Consider the following 18,857-nt stretch of genomic DNA (forward strand, 5'->3'; position numbering starts at 1 on the left):
ATTTGAATACAAACTTCCTTTAATTCTTCGTTAATTGTATTAACTTGATTTTATCAATTGATTTGACGCATTAATTATGAATTCAGTTTAACTTTACCAAAAAAAAAACGATTTATGATATGTAATTGCTAGAGTGTCAATTGCCGAGTAGCATGATTTGATTTATGCATGCATGTTCATTAATTAGCTATTCCAACAGGCTACAGTTGTTTTCCGTATTTTATGTTGATTTCAACTTAACTCTAAACTTTCAGTTTTATCGATACCATCTATAACGATCCAAATTTAGGGGTACATGAATGGACCGATATCACATCCGAATGAGAGGGATTCTGAGGATATGAAAGTATGGTTAAAAAGAGTCTAGTTACTACCTATACCAACAAGGTGTACATTCCTTTTTAGTGGCTCAATCATAAAAACTTCAAAGTTAAGCGTGTTTAGCTTGGAGCAATCCTATATTGGAAGACCCGTGTTGGTATTTTCACTTCAAGAAACATTCAAGACAATTGAGGATGACGTAGCTAGGTCGTAACCTCAAACTTGGAAAATTATATTAATTTATTGATACGACTAGTCAAGTTTAGGATTAAAAATGAACTTTTTTGAAGAAAAAGAATATTACTATTCCCTATTTTTTTAATCCCATAATACATGTGTAGTTAGAAAAAAGATAGACATTCCATATTTCATAAGAAAAAAACTTATATAATATACATACATTTGTGTTAGAAACGATTCAAATACGTATTTCATAAGACAAATGGATAATTTTCCTTTCAAACATTCATTATCAATTTTAGACTTAATGTTGCTAAAATTCATCGTCATGTTTATGAATGGTGACACATATAAATGCTTTAAGCAGACAGAACATACATACTCTGACCTATAATTTGACGTAAAATGTCATAAAAAAATTCAAAACCATTGATGAAATATTTGTTTCTTATACATGGAATCATACATTCTACAAATGTGAAAGTATGTTGTGAGTTGATCTTATGAAAAAATAATATTTTGTCTAACAAATTTTAAATTAACATCTCAATTGAGGGTTGAAAATCGAGAAAAAAAAAAAATTAAGCAAACAAAAACATGCAAAAAAAAAAAAAACAGACTTCTTTAGATTACAAAAAAAACTGCACTATATATTACTTTAATAATATAACTAAACTCATACAAACTTTTTGACTCAACTTTATACTTCAAACACAAACTATTTAATTCCATAGATAATTAATTCGCGTGTCAAGCACTCATTAATAAATTAAAATATTTATTATTTATATTATATTTACATCAATGATTTATTATTATTCTTTTTACGTTCACTTGATTTTTTTACTATTACAACATCGATGTGAAAATTTGATGAAAATTTAATAGCCCGTCCACCACATTTTGTATGTATTTTTCTTCTCTTTACGTAAATTGAAAGTTCTTCTCGTTCCAAGTATAAGTGAATTCTTCAGTATAGTAATATTTGAGGAAAAATCTAAATCTTACATTGTTAAACAAATAAAAACAAGAACTTCATAAACAAAGGGAAATGTAGTTGTTAATCTAGATTTGATCTACTTTAACTCAGCCTACTAAAAAAGCTTTGCAACCTCTATGATAATGAACAGTATGTTTGGGAACAAGAAGACAAGATTGTGATGCTCAAATGCTAGCTGCTTCTTCTAATAGTGAATATCTTTCAAGTATTGCAACAGTCTGCTCCTTTGCACTGCAAATGTATAATCAAACAAAAATAATCACTTCTAATTTGCTTCATGCTTTTGTTTCCAAAATTTTGATGATGATGATGGTTCAATTTATCTAAACAACTGCAAAGCAGTTCCAGCTACTGAAGTTTGAGCTGTGATTTAATGTAATCTTTGTCATTAGCATTATCAAAACAAACAATGATGATGTGGTATGGTTATTAAACAAACTTTGATATATTTGACACAATAATCAAAAAATAAAATAGATTTTACATTTAGCTTTAAAAGAAAGTACGTTCCACGTTATTTAAACTTGTCGAACTATCTACTTTCTTCTACAATTTATTTATCACATCATGGAAAATCAACCAACATTTATGCAATGGCAATAAATGAACCATGCTAAACACGAAAGGGACACTAAATTTCTAAGCCCTATTTGGTAATCATTTGGTTTTTTAAAATAAGTGTATTTCCTCTCAATTTCTTACTTTTTTATCTTTCATAAGTAAAAGAGTTGAATTTTTAGCCAAATTCCAAAAACAAAAACAAGTTTTTTAAAACTATTTTTTTTAGTTTCAAAACTTGGTTTGGTTTTTTAAAACATTGGTTGAAAGTAGATAACAAAACAAGAAATTTAAAGGTGGTAGGGATGTTTATAGACTCCATTTTCAAAAATTAAAAACAAAAACCAAATGGTTAACAAACGGAACCTAATTGCTCACAACTTCAGTATAATAGGACAAACGACAAAGCCATTGCAAGAGGAGACTATTTTCACTTCTTAAGGTAAATCGAAGAATCACAAGAATAAATGTACCTTCCAGCTCTGAGAATCTTATATGTGCCTCGCTCGGTGAGGTCAATGATCGTCGAGCCTGCGCGTCCAGCAGGAAGAACACCACCATCGTATACATAAGCACAGTGTTGCCATAGGTTTTCAAAGTCATTAACACAAACACTGCTTGGTTGTCCACTTAAATTAGCACTTGTAAGGGCCAATGCCGTCTCTGATCTACGAGAAATAAGCCGAATAAAGTCAGCATCAGGTACCCGGACTCCTATACTATCCAATCCAGGGTTTAAAGACTTCTCAAGAATACTTGCCTCACCTGCAAAATACCTAAATGTAAAAAACTCAGACTACGGGAAGGTTAGAGACTAAAATGTAAATGTACATAATCTCAGATATGCAAGTGCAACATGGGGTAAATATTTACAGTACAATCCATTAGCAAGGGATGTAAAAAATTAATATCCAAAAAGGGCACTTGAAATTGCCTTTTGAAGAAAATAGTTTTCTGCTAATTTCAGAAAAGAGAAAAGTTAATATGCAGGAAGCGGCAGCTCTCTAACATCCCTAGCTGCTTCTCACTTATAGAAATAGTATAGGCCACAAGTCACCAAGAAATGATACGGAATCAGGTGAAAAGAGCAGAATATCTGAAAGATTATCATAACCCACCCAACTGTTGTCAAGTACCCACGTATAGAAATAGTTCACAACTTTTTTCTTGGTTAAAAAACAATTTAAGTCCCTTAGCTTCATGGAAGGTACTTTTTCGTTTGTAACAATTTAGCCTATTTACTTTAAAATTTGTAACAATTTAATCCCTATCATGAAAAATATTGTTAAAGATTTAATGAGATTTCTTATAAATGTAGATTGATAAACGGATTAGATAATGCATGTGTCTAAAAAGACAGACTTCAACTCCTTGAATAAAAAATTGACACTTGATTTTGATAACATTTTTCAGAGTAGAAATTAGATTGTTAAAATCACATGATCTAAATTGTTATATACTAACTAAAGTTTATTGATTAAATTGCTACTTTAGTTTAAGGATTAGAAGTGTTTTTTAACCTATTTACTTTATTTCAACCAAATAATGCTCCTCAAGTTTAATTCTTCGAAATTACTTTCAACCTTAAACACATATTATTTACTATCTCAGCATAAACAAGCAGATTTCTAATACAAACCTCTTTTCAGTACAACAGTTACAGGCCCAGGAAGGAGAGAATCAAGCAAACCAGAAGGCAAATGGTCTGTTACAGCAAAACGAGTTATGTCAGAGACATCACCAACACAAATGGCGAGAGGGCTTGTAAGTTTACGTCCTTTAATTTCATAGATCCTATGGACTGCTTCAGAAGAACTGCAAAATTAATCCCCACAGAAACCACAGTTATATAAATGCAAAGTGCAACGTTATTAAGTTTAGAAATGGTTACTTTGTGCATATAATTTCACAAACAAAAAAAAACCCCTCTTCAATTTTGTCCAACTTTTTGCTTATGTGTTTTGAAAATGGATATTGTGTTACCCATCCTTTCTGGGAAAACACATCTCATGATTTAACAAAATTATAGAATCTTCTTCCTATAATTACATGAAAGAAGAGTGTTTTTAAAAACTTGAAAATTTTGTCCAAAATTGTGCGGTGCCTAATTGATACCCATTTTTAGATCCATAAGGCAAGTGAAATAATACATACTCAATGCAAAAAAATAAATAATAAAAAGGAAAAAGAGCCCACCACAATATTAGCCTAACAAAAAAGTATTTTGGAAAAACAAAAAAAAGAAAGAAAGAAAGGAAAGGCAGACAAACACAAAAACAAAAAGAGCTCTACTTGTTGTGCATAAGAGAGATAAATACAGAAATCCTTAGAAACTAAGGCCCAAACGAGGAACCCAAACCACATCTCTTCCTGGGCTCTTTTTTCACAAGACCTCTGTAATGCCCCAGATCCACGATCTGGGATTCAGATTTGCACCTAATGGCTCTAACATTCCCTTGCATCCCCTGCAACCTGGCCACACTATATACTTGTCTAAAACTGCTTCTAAGAGTGAAAATTGTCCCCACAAACTAACACGAGTCTTTTCAACATGCTTTATTCTCACTCACATGCTTCCTAAGAAACTTTCCAAAGGGTCACCCAACATAGAATTGCTCCAAGCTAAGCATGCTTAACTTTGGAGTTCCTATGACTGAGGCACTAAGCTACCGAAAAGAAAGGTGCACCTTGTTGATATAGGTAGTAGTTATGGATTCTTTTAAGCATTTCTTAACCATGTTTCCATATCCTCGAGATCCCTTCCAATCAGATGTGATCTCGATTCATTTATGTACCCCTCTGAAACTTGGACGTTAGCTCTCTGGCTCTTCCATTGGCTCTAAAGCTCTCTAAACCACTCGCAGTAGTCCCTGCCCAAACAAACCACTGGACCATCACCAAGGAAGAAATGCAAGGAATAGTACTATCATTCACAAATGACAGAAAACCCAAACAAAATGAGCCCATCTCCTCTTCCTACAAGCTCATAAAGAGAAGACATCCTCTCAAAAAGTCACCTGCAACAAAGATCTACCTTTACAAAACAATTATAACAAATGAAAATGAGGGGCCATCTCATCATTCATTTTCACCCATCCACCCAAGAACATTGTTGATCTACCAACTGTAATCCAACTTGCATTCCTTGGGACTAAACCAATCGAGTGTTGCATTATCATAGAACGAACAAACTTCTCACGATCCATTATTAATCAAAGACCAAGAATTAGAAGAGGGCTCGCTCCTCTAGCACCAAACTCGCTCTTTCAACCGCACCCTCCTTCACCGAACACCCTTCCCTTAGCAAAGCAGATTCTTTAACCATCTTCTCAAAACAAAAAGATGTCCAAGTGATGAGAGAATGAAAATGACATCGAAAGGGTGGAGTAAGGTTCAAACTGTACAACAAAGGTATTCCCAGTTTTTTCTTGAATATTCTCCACACATTTTTAATTCAAGACAACTTCTTCGAGAAAAGTTTCAAACTTGGAGTGTGATTAATTGTGTTATAACCGGGAGGAGAACAAACCTATTTATGGGCAAATACAAAACTAACAACTTAAAGATAAGCTACAGCCAGCCCATTAAAGCCTTACAACACAAAAACTGAAAACGGTAACAACACAGTAAAAATAACTAAATGACCCCTACATCAATTTTCCTCTATGCCTGTTGCAATAAAGAGCAAAGATCTTCCCATGAAGATTCTCTTAAGCTACCATGCAACATTTTCCTCTACTATTTGAAACTAGCTACACCCATACCAAAGCCTCTGAAAGACATCTTTTCCTGAAGAAGAGTCCCTTGCTTTGCATTAATCTAAATTCCAACCAAGCGATCTTTCACCCAAATCACCAAGTAACAGAACTAAAAAAGATGACCTCCCCCTATTGTTCCCCATCACCGCCCACCACATTCCTGCCAGATGACTACTTCCCAACCACATGAGACCTACCACCTGCTCTCCTAGGAAGCGAGTGTGAGACACGCACTCCTGGTCAAGACCTCTCACCAAAAACCTTTGTACTAAACAAGATCACAAATATCAATCTCCCCTCTTATGAAAGATCCATGTAACTATTGATAAGTGTGTTCCTCATTGGCAAAACAACAAACAGAAGGTTGTCACCTCAATTTCCGCAACAAAAAGAATAAGAACTCACAAAATAAGATTATATTACTATTGATAAGTGCATTCCTCAGTGGCAAAACAGCAAACAAAAGGTGTCAACTCAGTTTCCGCAACAAAAGGACTAAGAACTCAGAAAACAAGACAATTACACAAAAACCCATAACAGGAATGACATACCAAGCATCACAAGCGAGTCCATAGAGAGTATCAGTAGGGACCGCAATAACCTTCCCAGCTTTAAGAGCATCTGTAGCCTCTTGAGCAAAAGCTTCAGAGGCAGGACGAAGTGCTTGCAAACAATTCTCCACCCGCATACAACATTTTTCCAAACTCCATGTCGTTTTAGGAAAACTCACCCTTGATCCTCTATTTTGTTGCAAGAACGAAACTAACCCATAATTAGGAGAACCTAAAACGTAATAATCTATGTCAATACATGTTTCAATCCCACAATAATCGTATAAAACAGATAAAGCGTTGAAAGATTAAACCGAACCTAGGTGAGAAGAGGGAAAGGTCACAAACGTTCTGATCAGAGAGAGACTCTCAACCATTTTCGCCGGAAGTATGTTCATAGTGGTCTGTAGCAACCCCAAGCGGGGTTTTGAAGAAAGAGAACAACCTGTTTGGAAGGTCGGGATTGCGAAGGATTTGAAATCGAAACAATTGTACTGAGGAATTGAGAGATGGAGAGAGTTGCAAAAGACTTGAGTGTGAACGTCAACAAAAGAATGGTTGCGAGTAGCGGTAGAATACAGGGGCAGCGGCTGCCGCAGTTACCGGAGAGAAGATAGGAAGAGAAGGAAAACAAAGGTGATGGAGGCGTGCGATTGCAGTTATGAACTGCGACAGAGAGAGTCGTGGCGGCGCTCAGTTGCCGTAGAGATTGAGAAGAAGGAAGAGTCAGGTGGGGGAACAGATGAGTTAGGTCAAAGTCAAAGGAGTTACGGTTTTACTATTATTAGTAGGGATGATAGTTGGTTACACTAAGCGATTTTATAATGAATGCTTTCAAGTTGATGTCCAATAAAAATAAAACAAAATTAATGGATTGATTTTTATTTTATTCAGTTTATTATCGATTTAGTTTTCAATTTTTTGCATTTTCTGTTTTTATAGATTGAAATGCAACTTTTTTTTTTCCTTAGCACTTTCCTAAATAAAAAATATTTAGGCTCTATAGTATATGTGATCTTTATTCTAAACAACAAATATATATGCACCATAATTATCAAAATATACCTAATATCAAAGTTTATTTTAAAGGACATACATATAAATTCGGTTTTTTTCGATTTTGATTGATTTTTCCAATAAAAATTTGATCCAAAACCGATCCAAACCAATACTTTTTTATTTTCTCCAAATACAAACCAAGATGTCGAATGTTATACTAAAAATCCAAATCAAATCAATGGATCAGGGATCAATTTGTTTTTTGAGTTTTGAGTTTTTCATTGTACTCTTAATTATTTGGGCAAAATGTACTTTTTGTTGTAAAACAAAGGGAACAAACAAAGTAGGAAAGGGAAAAAGAACACAGAAGAAGAGATAGTAGAAAGTAAATGTATTGTATATTCAATTGTATCATTAGGTTGTGTTCACTGATAGTATAATAGGTACAACAATCAATAAGGATTGATTGTAAAGTTTTTGGCATTTGAAGTTGGTGTTCATAACATTTATATACCAACAAATTCACATTTAAAGTCTTGTCATTATGTTGTTTTGATAGGAATTTGTTTTAAATATCAACAAAAGCTTTTTCAAGAACTATAAACTTTAGTTGATAAAGGAAATTCATAGTATTCCTTGTGTTTAAGGGAATACCACAAGGAATACAACTCCATCATTGCGGATCCATTAAGAAATTTCATACAAAGTTTTAGGACCATGATGCTCATACAAGTGTGAAATTTATGGTATGTCAGTTTAGTAGGAATCTGTGCCTTCTTAAAGTAGACATAAAGTTTAAGTTTTCTATAGAAGAAGATAAATTTTTGTGTTACTCTATAAAACCTTTCTAGTTGTAGTTTAACATAAGGTTAGAAAGAGTAAAGTTCAATCTCTCTTGAATAAAGTTGCACTAGTTGGGTGGTAGCACCCAAAAAGTGCTACTTTGCTCAACTTAACTTAGGATTGTTATGTTATTTAATGTGTTAAATTCTTTATTTTATAGTATCAGGGATCTAAAAAGTAGAGTCGAGCGTTAGGGAGCAAATGAAGTTAAAGTGGATCAATTCGAAACCCCAATGAAACAACCAGATCAAACAGAAAAAGAAAAGACAAATTTGCCCCCAGGTGAGAGCGTCGTAGTGCTGTTGTGTTGCAGCATAGCGCAAAAGGCAAAATAGGAGATTTCAAGGTAGCGTCGTGGCATTGTCTTGTAGGTTGCGTCACTATGAATTTTTCAAGTGAAGAATAGCCCGCGTGCGCGCTAGCGTCGAGGCACTGTCTAAAGCGTCGCAACACTTACCTACTATTATAAAAGCTTAATTTTCCAATTTTAGGTCATTCATCTCCGGGGTTTTCAACCCTCATATGATATTCTCCTTTCCCTTTCTCCTTTTCTCTAGTTTTTTGAATTCTTGTGTGTGTTTTTTTATGATTGTAATCTTATTCGTGGACCAGTTTCGTGGTTAAGGTGAGTATGCTAGCTTAGGGCTAGGAGAAACTCATTGTTTGATTTTGAGGATTTAAGCTTAATACCATATTTCTTATTGAGTTTATGTGGTTCTTGGATGTATTTTATCTTTTATGCTTAGAATGTATGATTGGATTGATCACCCACTATATATTCTTTGTTAGGCTAGAGATTGACACACATCTAATTGAGTGTTAATTGCTAAGTAGTAAATCTCAAGCGTGCTTGTGTGTAATTTTAGGTTATTTAGAACGACTCTTCTACAACACTGTATAATTAGGATAATTCAAGTATGAAATCGATTAGTAAGTTAGACTATCCGCGTTGTTAATTGTCTTAGTGAAATTCTCTAGGGTCATTGTGGATGATTGAATTTTAAGGAAGCTTTTGAACTCAATCAATCGAGCATCTAGGTCAATTAAGCAATTAATTAATGCATTAGAACGCTTGAATCGACATTCCGAGCAAGTAGGTTAAACACACTAAATCATGAAGAATAATTTATAGAAAATCCTATAATCAATCAAATCATTGGGTAGATTCTATTCTCTAATCTAGGTTGGTTTTAGTTTATTGCATTTAATTTACCTATAATTTACATTCCTGCATTTTATTTTCCTCTCGAAATTATATACGCACTTTCCTATGGATCTACGTAGACTTGTCACTTGTACTACTCAGTAGTATAGGTAGTAGCATTTCGTATTATGAATTTTATTTGATTGCTCACTTGCGAGCGACATCAAAAGGCTAGATCATTGGGAATATACATGTTTAGGTCACATTACATGTACTTTTTATGCTATCTTTCACACTTGATCCATATCATTGCATAAAGTGGGGTTGTAGTCATTAAAGGCTCAGTCACGTTTATACATGTGATAAAAGCTGCTTTGGTTCTTCATTAGTATACGAAATGGACCATATTGTGATTTAAAGAATTTTTTTAAAAAAGTAACATTGATTCATGCACTAAACATATAATTGTTAATAAGGAAGTTGTTATCCAAGTGAGAGATTGTTGGAATAATTTAATAATTAATTCATATATGAGTAGTAAATTGTATAACAGCGACATTTGGGCTATTTAATGGACGTATTGTGTGATCTTAATTATGGGCCAATATAAAAGTGTGGCTTGTTGAGTAAAATTCAGTCCATTTGAATGAAGGAATTATGGAACCTGAGGATCACCTTATAAATATAAGATTATGGTCCTAATATACTATGTCTCTTCAGCCTCTTATTTCTTATCTAATAGTGAGGGTTTATCCATTCCGATCTGAGTTGCATAGTTGAGGAACACCACAAATCATTGTGATTTAAGTTTCAGGTAATCTTATTGTCTTGTAAATTTTGGTTTTTCATTCATGTTTAGATCCTAAATACTGATTATTCTGTATAGTTATTTTAGAATAATCATAAATTGAGTTCTATGAATTTTCCAATATCTCTGTGATATATAAATTCTTTAATATTTGAATTATATATTATGGTACCTTTAATCATTCCAGGATAAAATATAACTATTATGAGATTCATCTAAATGCGTTAAGGTTATATCCATAAGATGTATCTTAAAATTTTCATACACAATCATATCATAAATTAGATATCTCAGGATATTGTATCCACCATAGGAAAAAATTCTCATAATCAATATCATCAGTCATTTGCAAGAATTATTGTGGAACCTATCTCACTTTCTATATTTTGACCTTATTCTATTTGTTTTTCTTACAAATACTCACTTGCATTCCACATGTTTGACCTTTTTGGTGTTTGAACTACAATTTCACACGATTTGAAAATTAATTAATTTATATTGGATTACTTCTTTTCACATAAGTCAACTTTCTATCTCGACATTTTTCTATAGATCTAAATATGTAATCCTCGTTTTCATAAAAAATGTCATGAGCAACATTGTATGCAAAAATGTTGTTAACTTATATAAGTATGGTTCCATCCTTTTTCCTATCGTGATACATAATTTATTGAGATCTCATTATTATCTTCATTTATTTTGATATTCTTGTGAGTACTCATATTCAAGATCTCTTCTAGAATATCCACATTTTCAATTAAGTAATTTTTATTATTGACTACTCTTTGATGATTTTTATCTTTGGAAGCCATTGAGATCTATCACGCTTCTGACGTGTTGTTGACTCATTAGTAATGACAATTTGTTGCATTGGGATATCAATTTTTTATGGTGTATTTGCAACTAGTATATATAGCGTAGTCACTTTCTTGCAACTGTAAACGATCTTTAAGTGCATCTGACATTTAATTCGCAATATTTGTAACGTCCCGATCCTTACACATTATGATCCGACCGCTACGACATGCATACTTAGACTTTTCTATCATGAGATGAGTTTTGGTTGAAATTTCAAAGAACATATCTAAATTTTATTAATTAGATAGAAAAACTATATAAAAGTTTATTTATCAAAACATCAGGATTCATAAAACATTAGCGTGGTGGTACAAAATGCATATGCCTATAATAGTGAGTTTGATGGTTGGCCATTTGAGCGACGTCCAATTCTGCCATCTACGTTGTGTCCTTACCTACAAAATCTGTAAAAATATAGGATGAGTATATAATATACCCAGTAAGTAGTTCTCACGTAGGGTAGTGACCAAATGCGCAATCACAAGCAACATGTCATGAAAACATATGATCGGGACCGAAAACGTATAATAATATGTGGTGGTCAGTTATGCTTCCAACATAAATCTCTCCGCCCTGATAGGAATATGAGGACCTAAGCGAAAACTGACCCATTTGATGATTAGCGGGTCATGCAGTCAGTAGAGCCAGAGTCGCATCCAACATCAACCATTAGCATAAACGTAATATTGGACTAGAGAGGTGCAACCATACATATTCTGTTAGTCCCTAGCATAAACATAACGTAAGATTAGGCCTGGAGGGGTGCAACCATACATGCCCCGCCAGCCCTGGAAGCATAAATCTCTCCGCCCTGATAGGAAGATGAGGACTTAAACGGAAACTAACCCATCTAATGATTAGCGGGTCATGTAGTCAGTAGGGCCAGAGTCGCATCCAACATCAACCATTAACATAAATGTAAGATTAGATTGGAAGCATAACTTACACCTAATTAAAACTTGATTTTAACGTAATCGTGATCAAACATAATGCATGGGGTCCCTTAAAGAGAAACGTGTTCTAAACATGTAATGCAATATAACAATTAACATAATCATGCAACATAATAAAGGTACACTACCATAGAACACTTAAAGAGAGGGTGAGATAAACTACTTACCGTGATCTAGTTATTCCTTATTATTCTTTATGATTTGATCAGTAGAGCTTTCTCTTTTTAAACTAGAAGGAAATTTGGGCATCACCTTACCCGAGCTTTTCTCTTTTAACCTCACAAAACTTCCTCACTCACACTTAGTCTTTCACACGATTCTTTGTTACTGAGATTTGTTTGAGAATGGGTTAAATCTTTAGGCAAAGGGTCCTATTTATAGTAGTTTTCAGCTCTTCTCAATGTGACAAATCATCGTACATGTGGCTTCTTTAAAATTACTTAGGGTTTAAGGATTCCTCTCAATAAGATACATAATCTTGGCTAACGTTTGTCCTTACGTCATCATTCTTTGTTTGTATTCAATTTTAGGGTTTTTCTATGTATAATCTATATTATCGTGGCCAAATTCATCGCATAATTCGCGCTTCTGTCCAAATCTCGCTCACTCTGCTCTCAGAATCTCGCTCTCTCCAGTTTTCTCGTTAGAAATTCGCTCTGTCCACTCTCGCTCCGTCCAAATCTCGCTCTCCCTGCTCTCAAAATCTCGCTCTCTCCAGCTTTCTCGCTAGGAATCTCACTCTCTCCAGCTTTCTTGCTAGAAATCTCGCTCTCTCCAGCTTTCTCACTGGGAATCCCGCTCTCTCCATCTTTCTAGCTACAATTCTCGCTCTCTCCAATTTTTCCTTCAATCTCGCTCTCTCCAGGAATCTCGCTCTCTCTACTCTCATCAGCCTCAATCTCGCTAGCCTCGCTCGCTGGGGTTTTTCGCTCTCCAATTCTCTCTTCGATCGCGTAACTTTCTTCTCAGTATCTCGCTCTCTCCAGTTTTCTCGCTGCAATTCTCGCTCTCTCCAATTTTCCTTCAATCTCGCTCTCTCTACTCTCGCTTTCTCCAATTTTCTCTTTCAATCTCGTTCTCTCCAGGAATCTCGTTCTCTCCACTCTCGCTTTCTCCAATTTTCTCTTCAATCTCGCTCTCTCCATCTTTCTCTTTCTCTCTCCAATTTTATTTTATTTACTTATTTATTTATTTATTTATCATTCCATTAGAGTCTCGCTCTCTCCACCTTCGTTCTTTCCCATTTTCTTTTATTTTTATTTTTATTTATTTATTTATTTATTATTATTATTATTATTATTATTATTATTATTATTATTATTTATTTTTTTAATTGTTTTTCTGCTTCCTAAATTAAGGTTAGGATATTTATATTTATCATCCAATAAATTTCAATATTTAATTTCCTATAGTGTATGCGTACAAATCTAGGTTGTTACAATATTTTACAAATGAATTATCTTTTGAACTTATAGTTCATAATGATCTGTATGGTAATCAAACTGAGATAATACTTATGCATCTCATTCAATTTATTTTCCATCTTCTTCTTAATTCCACCCCCTAATGTTAAAAATTTTGTCTCATTAATGACAATTAGCAAACTCTACATAGATACGTCACCCGTCAAGGGTTCAAAATATAACTGATGAGAAATCAATTTCAACGTAGATTGATAACCTCTTATGAGAACCCATCTCAATTGAAATTATTGCACATCTTGCATATGAATTAGACATGGCTTCTAGTCATATGCTAATTATGATAAGTCGTTGGCTTAAAGCGTATAAATGACATTGCATACAAAATAACATGGTTCGATACAGACTTAGAAGCTATGTCATTTGAACATAAGCTACAAGACATTCAACTTTTATTCCTATCAGTGTATAATTATAATTATCAAATGTTTAGGATGTAAACTTACTAGTATTATCAAAACAATATTTTTAATTTCAAAATCATGAAATTGTGCTATTAAATTAATTATTTGAGCAACTAATTTTACAAATGTAAGGTTTTGAAATGATAGTAAACGTATATGTAACCATTGATAAATGTCATATTTGGCATATTTTTTACCTTTAAATTATGATTAATTCATGTGATTCATGAGAAAATTGAGTATAAAGAGTGTCATCAAAACCTTGAGAAGTCCTAAGCTAGTCAAAATAAGTTATTACACGTTTATGAATTATTTTGGGTGATTTAATTGTGAAATGGGCTATCTTGAGATGATTTGAGCAATGTTGTATTATTGTAGGAAAATCCAAAAAAAAGTTGCCCTGATGCGACCATCCACTCCTTGCAAATCATGCATTCAATCATGCATTCATCACGATCAGAATATCGCGATGCAATGACAAAGAGCAGCAAGTCTGGTCATCCCAAAACGAAGCACCGACAACACTACGACACAGTGCCATTGTGCTAGACAATTTCTTTTGGAGCGTCGCGGCGCTAGCAATTAGCTTTTCGAATTTCGTGTTTCTTCCTTTGTTTCGTGTCCTCTTCATAGCAACATCTTGTCACGATTGACATGGATTTATAGGACTCGATTGCAGTACAATTTACCCAAAATAATGGGTCCTTACATTGATCGAATCAAAGTATATTATAAATCTAAATGTCAAAATCCATAAACATCTATTATGCAAAACCTCAATTTTAAATCATAGATCACTTATGTATAGAGAAATTGCTTCCTACCATTCTTTTTCTAATTTTTAATCTAAATCAAAATCACAACATTACCTCTTATACTAATGGAAGGAATCGAATCCTCACCAGAAGCATTTTTTCACTTTTATTTTGGTTTTGGGAAAATGAAAAATGCAGAAAAAAAAATTACACACATCATATGCCATAAATTTGATGGCTAAGCATGAATTAAAATTAGAAGAGAAAAATACCATTGTAGTTTCATCTTCTATTTACTCAAGCTTCTTCTCCAATTCTTTGATCTTCTCTTTCGTTGAGAATGCCTCCAAAATGTCTTCCCACTATGTTTCTTGACAAGAACTCAATTTGTTGGAATCGATTTAAAAGAGAAAAAGGAATTGAGAAGAGAGAAACCTCAAAACATAGAGAACTCTACTGAAAACTTTTAAAAGAGAGAGGGGAGAGGGCAACCGCCCACCTTCCCACTCCCCTTTGATTAAAGAGGAGTTATCAATTAATTAATTAAATAGCTATTTAATAATTAATTTAATTAAATATCTCATATTTAATTTAATAAAGATTTTAATCACATTCAAATACATATTTAATATGAATCTCATTCATATTAATATATAACATGTAGTTCTAATATGAATCTTATTCATATTAATTTAATATTTGAATCACGTTCAAATACATTAATTTTCTTGGATTATCTATAATCTATAATATATTAAAAGGAATGTAGAAAAAAACTTTTTTTTTATACTTTTGTCCCTTCTTCATTTTATTTATTTATGCACTTAAAATAGTTTAATCTTTACTTTTACTATAATTAATATTTGAATATTAAAAGTTCTCGAATTCAAAGAGTTTTTATAACTCTTATCTCCAACTATTATAAAAATAGAATTTTCTTCAATATTTTTCACCACCACATGGAGTTTCATTCTTTCCTTATTTTTGTTCTCTCGATTTTTGAACCATCTTAAGGCGTCGGTGTTATATTGAAGTTGCAAGAGATGTATGTGTCGAATCAAGATCTTGGATTCTAAACTTTTTTTTAGTAAATGAAGTTTAGGCTTTTGTGACCTTTACTTTACAACTCCACTTTGATAAAATTAAATATTAGTGTTTGTCTAGCAAGCGAGTAAATTTATAAAGAATACGTATAGCTAAGGTTGTTTTTTTTTTTTTTTTTCTTTTTCAATGAACATTTTCTCTTTTTATTGCTCGTGTATTAAAATATTTGTTGGAAAAAACAAAAGTTTATCGATCGATTACAAGCTTGTGTTTCTTTTGTTGAGAAAAAAAATCTATATAACGTCCCTATGCCTCACAATTTTTTTTTAATCAATTATCAATAGCATGTTAATCTATTAAATAAATTACTAAAAATTAAAAAGTTGGCATAAAAATTTAAAGTTGGAATATTGCAATAAGATTTGTAAAATAAATTATATTTCATTATATTGTGAAATCAAGTAACTAAACTAATTACATATTTCTCAAAAAGAAAAGTCAATTACATCTTTATTGATCAGTTTGAAAATTTTATTAGATGACAAAGTTAGTTTGATTTTTTTAAAAAATAAGTAATTAAAAAAGGTGATGATGGACCAAAAATAACCTTTAAAAAAACTCCTTCAATATAATATATATAAGAAAAAAACCTATAGTTTTTTTAATTGAATAGTAAAAACTATAAAATGTAAGAGAAATCTACCTCTATACTATATTAAAAGAGGCAAAATGGGGAGAATCTTATCTTTCCATTTTGCTCCTAATTTTTAATTATACTCCTAACATGTCTTTGACTTAAATGGTTAGTTATTTAAAACTCAAATATCAAAACCTCGAGTAACACGTTTTCAACCGACCTCCTTCAACAAACATCCTTTCATTACTTATCAAAACCGGCTTAAGGACATGTTTCCCGCAATATCCTTTCAATAAACATGTATTTAATCAATGTGGAGGGGATTAAAGATTTTAGGAGCAACCATCTCTTTCCAAATATAAAGGTAGTCATCATCATTGGTGCTTTCATGACAAGATCTTCCGGGAAAAAAAAAAAAAAAAGCATTCTCAATAAAATCCTATAAGTGTTTATTTTTGTTATATACATTTTTTTTGCCAAATCAATAAATTCTTCATGTATTAAATTCAACCATTGATGAGAGAATGGAGAGACAACAGGGAAGAGGAATAATTTTAATTACCGACGGTAACATCTTTAGAAAAAAAAAACATTTTCAATACAATACTTATTTTGAAGGAATCCTTCATGTTTACAATATTGAGTTCAACCATTGAAGAGAGGATGGAGACGCAACATGAAAGAAGGAGACATAGAGGGAGAATTTGAGAAAAAGTGGGAAGAAAGAGATACTGATGAATGAGTTTTTATTCGTTTAAAATTTTCTTAATTTTAATAGCACAACCATTCATCTTCTCCATTTTCTAAAATCTTATTGTTCATTTAAGTAACAATCATTATCCTTCCATCTTTCATGTGCGAGGCTTTTTCCTAAATGAGTGAAGGCATAATCGATTGAAAGCAGATAAAGTTGATTGAGGTGAGTGAGAAAAATGTGTGAAGTGAAGAAGATTGGGGGAGATATGAGAGAATATTTGAGAAAATTAAGGAAGATAGAGAGAGTTAAAATATATAATCTTCCTAATTTAAATTTCTAAAATCACAATGTGATTAATTATATTATATTGATTATATAATTATTGATTATTCTTTTATTCTTATTCTCTAATATAAATTTTCTTATATTTATTCTCAATAGAATAAATTTATTGTTAAAATTACAAACACGTTAAAACTATTTTTAACTTTTCTTTAATTAATAAAATCAACTAACTTTATAATTCTCTTCATGTTGTATTATTATTTAAGATAGGGGTATTAATTAATGAAATAGTATTTTGATGGAATGTTTCATAAAAAAATTAAATAGAATCCTTTTTCCTTAATAAGAGATTCATTTAATAATAACAATATGGTTTTTTTTTTTTTTTTTATAGATAATAGATATTAACATAAATATTAAAAATATTAAACTTTTGAGATTGCATGATTTTTAACCTACAGAACTAACAAAATCTTTGAAACGAAAAAAAATAACAATTATACATAAATATCCACTTACTTAGAAGATTCATCCCATCCATAAGATATATATATATATATATATATATATATATATATATAAAAGACCAATACACAATAGGTTAAAGCCATAATTTGGTTTTGAAAATTTTAGAAAGTCGGTATTTATTTATTTGGTTTACAAAAAAAATGTAGTATTCACATAATTTATTAGTTTGCTATATAATTTCAACCATAATTTCTTACCTATACTTTTAAAAAAATTATTTTATATATTTATCTTTCTCTCACCTAATCAAATCTAAGTTCTATTTTACATGAGTTAAAATGCATCATTTTTTCTAAGTATACCATATTCATTTTTTTTTAAATAAAGCTATTTTTCTTATTATTTAAAAATTAATCTATAACAAACAAAATTTATCATACTAAATATTTATTTAGAATTTTAAATTACAAAAAAAAAATCAAAAATTGATTATAAGTCTACTTTAGTTATTATATATAAAATAAGATGTTTTTTGTATGTATTTACCGAACAATTTTTAACCTACTTTTTAAAGTTTAAGCTTAAACTTACCAAACACTATTTTACTTTTTTTCCCTTTCTAAAATCACAATTGTCGGCAATTATTTTAAAAGCCCTAATCGAAACCTAAAACTATATGATTTCAAGTATAGCTCTATAATACAATACTAAAACATTAGCGTATTTATTTTAAAATTTAATTACTAGCACAATTTTTTACTTTGTATTAGATATAATTCTTTTAGTGAAATTAAAAAAGCGATAATATGAAGACACTAAAATAAAATTTATTAGATTACTAACTTTTAAAATAATATAGTAATCATAACAAAACTATGTAATATTTATATGATTTCAAGTATACCTCGATAATACAATACTAAAACATTAGTGTATATATTTTAAAATTTAATTACTAGCACAATTTTTTACTTTGTATTAGATATAATTCTTTTAGTGAAATTAAAAAAACAATAATATGAAGACACAATTTTTTACTGTGCGTGTGTGCGCGCGCGTGTGGGGTATGGGTGTGGGTGTGTGTGCTGTGGGTGTGGATGTGTGCGTGTGCAT

At 31.7% G+C, this 18,857-nt stretch overlaps 1 protein-coding gene and 2 long non-coding RNA genes across 4 annotated transcripts; 1 reads left to right on the forward strand and 2 right to left on the reverse strand.

The window, feature by feature from the left end:
* Nucleotides 1-1,459: 1,459 nt before the first annotated feature.
* On the reverse strand, nucleotides 1,460-7,194 carry LOC120082471 (DHBP synthase RibB-like alpha/beta domain-containing protein). Of its 2 annotated transcripts, XM_039037654.2 has the most exons (6): nucleotides 6,688-7,165; nucleotides 6,369-6,600; nucleotides 3,699-3,874; nucleotides 2,820-2,835; nucleotides 2,533-2,727; nucleotides 1,460-1,732 (listed from the first exon to the last, which is right to left on the reverse strand). In XM_039037654.2, the coding sequence occupies exons 1-6, from the start codon at nucleotides 6,764-6,766 to the stop codon at nucleotides 1,666-1,668; spliced, it is 765 nt and encodes a 254-aa protein (XP_038893582.1). In that variant the 5' UTR covers nucleotides 6,767-7,165; the 3' UTR covers nucleotides 1,460-1,665. The 2 variants fall into 2 exon arrangements, with proteins under 2 accessions (XP_038893582.1, XP_038893581.1); XM_039037653.2 differs by having other exon boundaries at nucleotides 2,533-2,824; nucleotides 6,688-7,194.
* Nucleotides 7,195-10,045: 2,851 nt separating this feature from the next.
* On the forward strand, nucleotides 10,046-14,616 carry LOC150034370 (uncharacterized). Its single transcript, XR_016531073.1, has 2 exons — nucleotides 10,046-10,168; nucleotides 14,237-14,616. It is a non-coding gene; the product is annotated as an uncharacterized LOC150034370 (long non-coding RNA).
* On the reverse strand, nucleotides 11,252-12,302 carry LOC150034371 (uncharacterized). Its single transcript, XR_016531553.1, has 2 exons — nucleotides 12,141-12,302; nucleotides 11,252-11,424 (listed from the first exon to the last, which is right to left on the reverse strand). It is a non-coding gene; the product is annotated as an uncharacterized LOC150034371 (long non-coding RNA).
* Nucleotides 14,617-18,857: the final 4,241 nt, after the last annotated feature.

This window comes from Benincasa hispida, chromosome 8, assembly GCF_027475165.1.
Source record: "Benincasa hispida cultivar pf3 chromosome 8, pf3_genome.v1.1, whole genome shotgun sequence".
Taxonomy (NCBI): domain Eukaryota; kingdom Viridiplantae; phylum Streptophyta; class Magnoliopsida; order Cucurbitales; family Cucurbitaceae; genus Benincasa; species Benincasa hispida.

Bases quoted from the DNA above. Each gene is read 5' to 3' on its own strand.
- LOC120082471 (XM_039037653.2), bottom strand. From the start codon at position 6,766: ATGAACATACTTCCGGCGAAAATGGTTGAGAGTCTCTCTCTGATCAGA. The intron at 3,875-6,368 runs GTATGTCATTCC...TTAATTTTGCAG, and splicing joins GGACTCGCTTGTGATGCTTG to TTCTTCTGAAGCAGTCCATA. The intron at 1,733-2,532 runs GTACATTTATTC...ATACATTTGCAG, and splicing joins AAGATTCTCAGAGCTGGAAG to TGCAAAGGAGCAGACTGTTG.